We start from the raw sequence: 10,258 nt of genomic DNA on the forward strand, positions 1-10,258 counted from the left end.
TTATCCTCCCATCCTCGAGTCCATCCCTTGCCCCATCCCTTATCCTTCCATCCAATCCCATCCTTGAGTCCGTCCCTTATCCTCCCATCCAATCCCATCCTCGAGTCCATCCCTTGCCCCATCCCTCATCCTTCCATCCAATCCCATCCTTGAGTCCATCCCTTGCCCCATCCCTTATCCTTCAGTCCCTCCCTCATCCTTGAGTCCATCCCTTGTCCTTGAGTCCATCCGTTGTCCTTGAGTCCATCCCTTGTGCTCCATCCCATCCCTCATCCTTGAGTCCATCTCTTGCCCCATCCCTCATCCTCCCATCCAATCCCATCCTCGAGTCCATCCCTTGCCCCATCCTTTATCCTTCAGTCCCTCCCTCATCCTTGAGTCCATCCCTTGTCCTTGAGTCCATCCCTCATCCTCCATCCCATCCCTCATCCTTGAGTCCATCCGTTGTCCTTGAGTCCATCCCTTGTCCTCCATCCCATCCCTCATCCTTGAGTCCATCCCATATTCCCACCCTCTTCCAGTTCCACCCCCAACCTTCTGCTGCCCCCCAACCTCCAGACATTCCTTGGCCTCCTCCTGCTCCTCATCCCATCCCATCACCATGGAGGCCATGACCTTCTCGGAGCTGCTGGCCCGCCTGGGTGGCATGGGCCGCTTCCAGGTGACCTACGTGGCCGGGCTGGCCCTGCCGCTCCTCATGTTGGCCAGCCATAACCTGCTGCAGAACTTCACGGCCGGCGTCCCTGGTCATCGCTGCCGGCCCCATGCGAGTCCCAACGGCACCCGAGCGGCCCCGGCGCTCATCCCGGCCAACGGCCGCTGCCGGCGCTACGTGGAGCCCCTCTTGGTGGCCAACGCTACCATGGCCAACGTCACCCAAGAGTGGCCTACAGAGCCCTGCCGCGACGGTTGGGTCTACGAGGACGGCGTCTTCGCCGACACCATCGTCACCGAGGTGAGGCCCCATGTCACGTCCCACGGTGGGGCCACGGGGCCCTGGCGTCCGGGAGGGACTCGAGTGGCCTCTCTGGTGGCAGTGGGATCTGGTGTGCGAGGCCCGGAGCTGGCGGCAGGCGGCGCAGTCCATCTACATGGCCGGGATCCTGGTGGGATCCGTCATCTTCGGGATCCTCTCAGACAAGTGGGGACATGGGGACGGTGCGGGGACGTGGGGACAAGGTGGTGATGTGGGGACCTGGGGATGACATGGGCATGATGTGGGGCCAATGTGGGAATGTGAGGCCAATGTGGGAATGTGGGGATGACGTGGGGACCTGGGGATGACCTGGGGACCTGGGGATGATATGGGGGCCTGGGGATGACATGGGGGCCTCGGGGCAATGTGGGGACATGGGGACAACGTGGGGACATGGGGACAATGTGGGGACAACGTGGGGACATGGGAACAATGCGGGGACGTGGGGAGAAAGTGGGGATGCAGGGACAATGTAGGGGCAATGTGGGGACATGGGGACAATGTGGGGACAAAGTGGGGACAAAGTGGGGACATCGTGGGGACATGAGGACAATGTGGGGACGTGGGGACAATGTGGGGACATTGTGGAGACATGGGGACAATGTGGGGACATGGGGACAAAGTGGGGACATCGTGGGGACACGGGTGGCCGCAGGGCTGGGGGGTCAATGGGATCCCATCCCCGCGCTCCCGGTGCCCCCTCCCCATGTCCCCCCGTGTCCCCCCCCCAGGTGGGGGCGCCTCCCCCTGCTCCGCTGGTGCTACCTGCAGCTGGGGGTGGCCGGGACGGGGGCCGCGATGGCCCCGACCTTCGGCCTCTACTGCCTGGGCCGGGGCCTGGCCGGCCTCGCCATGGCCGGCGTGAGCCTCAACTCGGCCTCCCTGTGTGAGCGGGCCCAGGCGTCCGGGCGGGGAGCCTCCCGTTGACCCATGGGATGGAGACAGGGGTCCAGGGAAGGGATCCAGATGCCGGGGAAGGGACCCGGTACCGTTGACCCATGGGATGGACCCAAGTGTCCTGGGAAGGGACCCGGTACGGTTGACCCATGGGATGGTCCCAGGGGTCCAGGGAAGGGATCTGGTACCATTGACCCATGGGATGGACCCAGGGGTCCGGGGAAGGGATCCAGTTGCCTGGGGAGGGACCCGGTACTGTTGACCCATGGGATGGACCCAGGTGTCCAAGGAAGGGATCCAGATGCCGGGGAAGGGACCTGGTACCGTTGACCCGTGGGATGGACCCAGGTGTCCTGGGAAGGGACCCGGTACCGTTGACCCATGGGATGGACACAGGTGTCCAGGGAATGGACCTGGTACCGTTGACCCATGGGATGGACCCAGTTGTCCAAGGAAGGGATCTGGTACCGTTGACCCATGGGATGGACACAGGTGTCCAAGGAAGGGATCTGGTACCGTTGACCCATGGGATGGACACAGGAGTCCTGGGAAGGGACCCGGTACCGTTGACCCATGGGATGGACCCAAGTGTCCTGGGAACGGATCAGCTGCCTGGGGAGGGACCCGGTACCGTTGACCCATGGGATGGACCCAGGTGTCCAAGGAAGGGATCTGGCACCGTTGACCCATGGGATGGACCCAAGTGTCCTGGGAAGGGACCCGGTACCGTTGACCCATGGGATGGACCCAAGTGTCCTGGGAACGGATCAGCTGCCTGGGGAGGGACCCGGTACCGTTGACCCATGGGATGGACCCAGGGGTCCTGGGAAGGGATCTGGTACTGTTGACCCATGGGATGGACCCAAGTGTCCAAGGAAGGGACCCGGTACCGTTGACCCATGGGATGGACCCAGGTGTCCAGGGAAGGGACCCGGTACCGTTGACCCATGGGATGGACCCAGGTGTCCAAGGAAGGGACCCGGTACTGTTGACCCATGGGATGGACCCAGGTGTCCAGGGAAGGGATCTGGTACCGTTGACCCATGGGATGGACCCAGGTGTCCTGGGAAGGGACCCGGTACCGTTGACCCATGGGATGGACCCAGGAGGGGCCCAGGCGTCCGGGGAGGGCCCCACCACCACCAACCCCCAAAAGGGGAGCCCAGGCATCCGGAAAAGGACCCAGTTATCCCAGATGGGACCCATCCCCACGGGAAGGACCCAGGCGTTCGGGGACGGGCCCAGGCGTCCGGGCGCCCACTCGCCGCCCCCACAGGCATGGAGTGGATCCCCACGGAGCTGCGGGCCACCGTGGGCACCGTCAACGGCTACTGCTACACGCTGGGCCAGTTCGTGCTGGCGGCCGCGGCCTTCGGCCTCCCGCGCTGGCGCCACCTCCAGCTCCTCGTCTCGCTGCCCTTCTACCTCTTCTTCCTCTACTCCTGGTAGGCGCCGGGGCCCAGGCGTCCGGGAAGGGGGTGCAGAGGGATGGGGAGGGGGTTCCCGGACGCCTGGGCCCCTGGTGGGGGGTGATGGGGCTGACCCGCACGCCTGGGCCCTCTCGGATGCCTGGGCCCCTGGTTGGAGGTGATGGGGCTGACCCGGACGCCGGGGCCCTCCCGGACGCCTGGGCCCCTGGTGGGGGATGACGGGGCCCTCCTGGACACCTGGGCCCCTGGTGGGGGGTGACAGAGCCCTCCCGGACGCCGGGGCCCTCCCGGACGCCTGGGCCCTTTGCCAGGGGCTGTGGGGGTGGTTCCCGGACGCCTGGGCCCCTTGTGGGGGTGATGGGGCCCTCCTGGATGCTGGGGACCTCGCGGACACCTGGGCCCCTGGTGGGGGGTGACAGAGCCCTCCCGGACGCCGGGGCCCTCCCGGACGCCTGGGCCCTTTGCCAGGGGCTGTGGGGGTGGTTCCCGGACGCCTGGGCCCCTTGTGGGGGTGATGGGGCCCTCCCGGATGCCGGGGCCCTCTCGGATGCCTGGGACCCTGGAGGGGGGTAACGGGGCCCTCCCGGACGCCTGGGCCCGCAGGCTCTTCGCCGAGTCGGCGCGCTGGCTGCTGAGCGCGGGGCGGCCCCGGGGGGCCCTCGAGGGGCTCCGCAGAGTCGCCCGCGTCAACGGCCGCAAGGAGGAGGGCGACAAGTTGGACCTGGAGGTGGGGAGCGGATCCCGACGGATCCTGACGGATCCCGACGGATCCCACCCCTTTCCTCCCCCTGGATCCCACCCAGGTCCTTCCTGGATCCTGACGGATCCCCCCGGATCCACCCCTCCCTCCCCTGGATCCCACCCAGATCCCTCCTGGATCCTGAGGGATCCCACCAGATCCACTCTCCTTCCCCTGGATCCCACCCAGATCCCACCTGGATCCCAACAGATCCCCTCAGATTCACCCCTCCCTCACTCTGGATCCCACCCAGATCCCTCCTGGATCCCACCCTGGATCCCAGAAGATCCACCCCTTTCCCCCCCTGGATCCCACCCAGATTCCTCCTGGATCCTGACAGATCCCACTGGCTCCACCCCTTTCCCCCCTTGGATCCCATCCAGATCCCTCCTGGATCCTGAGGGATCCCACCAGATCCACCCCTGCTTCCCCTGGATCCCACCCAGATCCCTCCTGGATCCCAATGGATCCCACTGAATCCATCCCTCCCTCCCCCTGGATCCCACCCAGATCCCTCCTGGATCCCAACAGATCCCCTCGGATCCACCCCTCTCTCACCCCGAATCCCACCCAGATCCCTCTTGGATCCCACCGGATCCCACCGGATCCACTCCTCCCCTCTCCTTGATCCTATCTAGATCCCTTCTGGATCCTGAGGGATCCCACTGGATCCACTCCTTTCACCCCCTGGATCCCACCCAGATCCCTCATGGATCCCGATGGATCCCACTGAATCCATCCCTCCCTCACCTCGGATCTCACCCAGATCCCTCCTGGATCCCGCCCTGGATCCCACTAGATCCACCCCTCCCTCCCCCTGGATCCCGCCCAGATCCCTCCTGGATCCCAGCGGATCCCAATGGATCCACCCCTTTCCCCCCCTGGATCCCACTCAGATCCCTCATGGATGCTGACGGATCCCACCGGATCCACCCCTCCCTCCTCCTAGATCCCACCCACATTCCTCCTGGATCCTGCCCTGGATCCCACCCAGTTCCCTTCCAAATACCAACCCCGATCCCACCTGGATCTCCCCCATCCCTGCAGATCCCACACCCTGATCCCATCGGGATCTCCTCAACCCCTCCAAGTCCCTCATCCCACCTGGATCCCCCCAGATCCCCCAATCCCACCGGGATCTCCCCAATCCCTCCGGATCCCCTAACCCGATCCCTCCGGATCCCCCGGGATCCTCCCTGGATCCCGCAGGCTCTGCAGGCCCTGGCGGGGCCGGCGGCACCGGGCGCCGGTGGCACCTTGGGGACCCTGGTCTGGACCCGCGGCATGAGGAGCATCTCCTGCGGCGTCGCCCTCATCTGGTAAAATTTTGGGGCCCAAAACGCCAAATTTGGGTCTACCGACACCGCAGCGGGGTCGGAAACGACGTTTTTGGGGCCTGGGAGCAGGTTCTCCACCAGCTTCGCCTACTACGGGTTGGCCATGGACCTGCAGCACTTCGGTGTCGACGTCTACGTGACCCAACTGGTGTTCGGCGCCGTGGACATCCCGGCCAAGCTGCTCTCGGCCCTGGCCATGGGCACCCTGGGGCGCCGGGTGACCCAGGCCGGGGCCCTCGGCCTCGCCGGGATCTGCATCCTCGTCAACGCCTGCGTGCCGAGCGGTGGGGACGGCGACGGGATGGCGGGGCGGAGGGATGAGGGATGGAGAACATAGGGATGGAGGTTGAAGGATGTAGGGATGAGGAATGGAGAACACAGGGATGAGGGATGGAGGCTGGAGAACATCAGAATGGAGGTTGGAGGATGTAGGGACATAGGGATGGAGAACATAGGGATGAGGGATGGAGGACATGAGGATGAGGGATGGAGGACATCGGGATGAGGGATGGAGGAGGTAGGGATGAGGGATGGAGGACATCGGGATGAGGGATGGAGGCTGGAGAACATCAGAATGGAGGTTGGAGGATGTAGGGATGAGGGATGGAGGCTGGAGAACATCAGAATGGAGGTTGGAGGATGTGGAGGTTGGAGAATGTAGGGATGAGGGATGGAGGACATCGGGATGAGGGATGGAGGAGGTAGGGATGAGGGATGGAGGACATCGGGATGAGGGATGGAGGAGGTAGGGATGAGGGATGGAGGACATCGGGATGAGGGATGGAGGCTGGAGAGCATCAGAATGGAGGTTGGAGGATGTAGGGATGAGGGATGGAGGCTGGAGAACATCAGAATGGAGGTTGGAGGATGTGGAGGTTGGAGGATGTAGGGATGAGGGATGGAGGACATCGGGATGAGGGATGGAGGAGGTAGGGATGAGGGATGGAGGACATAGGGATGGAGGTTGAAGGATGTAGGGATGAGGGATGGAGAAAATAGGGATGAGGGATGGAGGAGGTAGGGATGAGGGATGGAGGACATCAGGATAAGGGATGGAGGACATAGGGATGGAGGTTGAAGGATGTAGGGATGAGGGATGGAGGACATAGGGATGAGGGATGGAGGCTGGAGGACCTAGGGATGTAGGGATGAGGGATGGAGGGATGGAGAACATAGGGATGGAGGTTGGAGGATATAGGAATGAAGGATGGAGGTGGGAGGGACCGTGGGATGGAGGGTGGAGGTTGGAGGACGCAGGGACAGACGGGGGAGGGACGGTGGGGCCGGGGCTGGAGGGTGACGGGTCGGACGTGGGGCTGGATGTGAGGCTGAGGCCTCCCCGTCCCCAGAGCGGCGGCTCCTGCGCTTGGGCTTCGCCGTCGTGGGGAAGGGCTCCCTGGCTGCCTCCTTCAACTGCGCCTACATCTTCACCGGGGAGCTCTTTCCAACCGTCATCAGGTGTCCGGGCCCCCTCCTGCTCATCCATCCACCCCTCCATCCATCAATCCCTCCATCCATCAATCCCTCCATCCATCCATCCATCCATCCATCCATCCATCCATCCCTCCCTCCCTCCATCCGTCCAACCCCTTCCCCATCCAACCAACTCCTTCCCGATCCAACCAAGCTCTTTCCATCCATCCAACCCCTTCACCATCCAACCTCATCTCTGTCCAATATTCCCCACCCAATTCCTTCTCCATCGACCCAACCCCTTCCCATCCATCCACCCAACCCCTTCCCATCCATCCACCCGACCCCTTTCCACCTACCCAGCCCCTTTCCATCCACCCAACTCCTTCCTACACAACCCCTTCCCATCCACCCAATCCCTTCCCATCCACCCGACCCCTTCCCATCCATCCATCAACCCCTTCCCACTCACTCAACCCCTTCCCATCCATCCATCCATCCATCCATCCATCCATCCATCCATCCACACAACCCCTTCCCATCCACCCAATCCCTTCCCATCCATCCACCTACCCAACCCCTTCCCACTCACCCAACCCCTTCCCATGCATCCAACCACTCAACCCCTTCCCACCTACCCAACCCCTTCCCATCCACCCAACACCTTCCCATCCACCCAACCCCTTCCCACTCACTCAAGCCCTTCCCATCCATCCATCCATCCATCCGTCCATCCATCCATCCACACAACCCCTTCCCACCTACCCAACCTCTTCCCATCCATCCATCCATTCAGCCAACCCCTTCCTATCCACCCGACCCCTTCCCATCCATCCATCCATCCATCCATCCACTCAACCCAATTCCTTCCGACCCACCCAACTCCTTCCAATCCACCTGACCCCTTCCCATCCACCCAACCCCTTCCCATCCATCCATCCATCCATCCATCCACTCAACCCCTTCCCACCTACCCAACCTCGTCCCAATCATCCATCCACCCAACCCCTTCCCATCCATCCATCCACCCAATCCCTTCCGATCCACCCATCCCCTTCCCATCCACCCAACCCCTTCCCATCCATCCATCCACTCAACCCCTTCCCACCTACCCAACCCCATCCCAATCATCCATCCACCCAACCCCTTCCCATCCATCCATCCATCCACCCAATCCCTTCCAACCCACCCATCCCCTTCCCATCCACCCAACCCCTTCCCATCCATCCATCCACCCAACCCCTTCCATCCACACAACCCCTTCCCATCCACCCAACCTCTTCCCATCCACCCAACCCCTTCCCATCCATCCATCCACCCAACCCCTTCCATCCACCCAACCCCTTCCCATCCACCCAACCCCTTCCCATCCATCCAACCTCTTCCCACCTACCCAACTCCTTCCCATCCATCCATCCATCCATCCAACCTCTTCCCACCTACCCAACCCCTTCCCATCCATCCAACCCCTTCCCACCTACCCAACCCCTTCCATCCACCCAACCCCTTCCCATCCACCCAACCCCTTCCCACCTACCCAAACCCTTCCCACCCACTCAACCCCTTCCCGTCCATCCATTCACCCAACCCCTTCCCATCCACCCAACCCCTTCCCGCCCATCCAACCCCTTCCCATCCATCCATCCACCCAACCCCTTCCCATCCATCCATCCACCCAATCCCTTCCATCCACCCAACCCCTTCCATCCACCCAACCCCTTCCCATCCATCCATCCACCCAATCCCTTCCATCCACCCAACCCCTTCCATCCACCCAACCCCTTCCCATCCATCCATCCACCCAACCCCTTCCATCCACACAACCCCTTCCCATCCACCCAACCCCTTCCCATCCACCCAACCCCTTCCCACCTACCCAACTCCTTCCCATCCATCCATCCATCCAACCTCTTCCCACCTACCCAACCCCTTCCCATCCATCCAACCCCTTCCCACCTACCCAACCCCTTCCATCCACCCAACCCCTTCCCATCCACCCAACCCCTTCCCACCTACCCAACCCCTTCCCACCCACTCAACCCCTTCCCATCCATCCATTCACCCAACCCCTTCCCACCTACCCAACCTCTTCCCATCCATCCATCCATCCATCCATCCATCCATCCATCCATCCATCCACCCAACTCCTTCCCATCCACCCATCCCTTTCCCGCCCACCCAACCCCTTCCCATCCACCCATCCCCTTCCCGCCCATCCAACCCCTTCCCGTCCCGCAGGCAGACGGGGCTGGGCCTGGGCGGCACGCTGGCCCGCGTGGGCGGCCTGGTGGCCCCGCTGGTGCGGCTGGCGGGGGACGCGCTCCCCGCGCTGCCCCTCGTCGTCTACGGGGCCGCCCCGGGCGCCGCCGCCATCGCCGCCGGCCTCCTCCCCGAGACCCTCCGCGCGCCCCTGCCCGACACCGTGGACGACGTCGAGCGCCGGTGGGAGCCCATTTTGGGGAGAAAACAGCCAATTTAGGGGGGAACCCTCATTCTGGGGAGAAAACACCCCGGGGTAGGGGGAAAAATCTCCACTTTGGGGGGAAAAATCATTTTGGGAGGGGAGAAATCATTTGGGGGCAAAAAACAAATTTTGGGGGGGAACTTCTGTTTTGGGGGGAAATCCTCAATTTTGGGGGGAAATCCTCAATTTTGGGGTAAAACCCTCAAGTTTTGGAAAAAAAAGTCAATTTGTTGGGAAAAAAACATTTGTTGGGGGAAAAAACAATTTTTGGGGGGGGAACTTCTATTTTAGGGGGAAATCCTCAATTTTAGGGGGAAAACCCTCAATTTTGGGGGAAAACCCTCAAGTTTTGGAAAAAAAGTCAATTTGTTGGGAAAAAAACATTTGTTGGGGAAAAAACTTTTTTTTGGGGGGGGAACTTCTATTTTAGGGGGAAATCCTCAATTTTAGGGGAAAACCCTCAATTTTGGGGGGAAATCCTCAATTTTTGGAAAAAAATCAATTTGTTGGGAAAAAAAGCATTTCTTGGGGAAAAAAACAATTTTTTGGGGAAAAGCTCAACTTGGGGGGGAGAATTGGGGGTTTTGGAGTTTTATGGGGTTTTGGAGTTGGGTGAGGAAGCAGGGACACATTTTTGGGGGGGAAAACAGCCGATTTTCCACTTTTCGGGCTGCTCATCCCTGTCTTTCCCCATCCAGGGCTGGCCACCTCAAGGGCGAGGAGCTGCAGGTCGCTGTCCCCCTGGTTGCCACCAAGGCCACCAAGGCCAAGGAGGAGGCCTGAGGCCACCGCGGGTTGGGGGTCCCTCTATGGCCACCCCACGCATCCTATTTATTAACATCCCAATAAAACCTCGCCGCAACATCCGCGTTCCCTGCCCCAAAGGGGCCCAGGCGTCCGGGGAAGGGCACAGCGGGGCCCAGTGCCTATTAGGTGAATTACAGTAGCCTACAGCTTGCCGGTGCCCCAGCACCGGGTGTAATACGGCAGCGCCGTGTCTAT

General features: G+C 61.9%; 1 protein-coding gene across 1 annotated transcript; it reads left to right on the plus strand.

Moving 5' to 3' along the window:
- The first annotated feature begins 589 nt into the window (after positions 1-589).
- On the plus strand, positions 590-10,039 carry LOC104569704 (solute carrier family 22 member 6-like). The gene is made up of 10 exons (XM_088531383.1): positions 590-955; positions 1,038-1,141; positions 1,708-1,862; positions 3,150-3,318; positions 3,907-4,030; positions 5,252-5,361; positions 5,449-5,663; positions 6,729-6,837; positions 9,031-9,234; positions 9,955-10,039. The coding sequence occupies exons 1-10, from the start codon at positions 602-604 to the stop codon at positions 10,037-10,039; spliced, it is 1,629 nt and encodes a 542-aa protein (XP_088387509.1). The 5' UTR covers positions 590-601.
- The last annotated feature ends 219 nt before the right edge of the window (positions 10,040-10,258 follow it).

This window comes from Tinamus guttatus, unplaced genomic scaffold (genome assembly GCF_059628265.1).
Source record: "Tinamus guttatus ecotype Peru unplaced genomic scaffold, ASM5962826v1 Tinamus_guttatus_pri_ptg000413l, whole genome shotgun sequence".
NCBI lineage: Eukaryota > Metazoa > Chordata > Aves > Tinamiformes > Tinamidae > Tinamus > Tinamus guttatus.

Bases quoted from the DNA above. Each gene is read 5' to 3' on its own strand.
- LOC104569704 (XM_088531383.1), top strand. From the start codon at position 602: ATGGAGGCCATGACCTTCTCGGAGCTGCTGGCCCGCCTGGGTGGCATG. The intron at 3,319-3,906 runs GTAGGCGCCGGG...CTGGGCCCGCAG, and splicing joins CTCTTCTTCCTCTACTCCTG to GCTCTTCGCCGAGTCGGCGC. The intron at 5,664-6,728 runs GTGGGGACGGCG...CCCCGTCCCCAG, and splicing joins CAACGCCTGCGTGCCGAGCG to AGCGGCGGCTCCTGCGCTTG.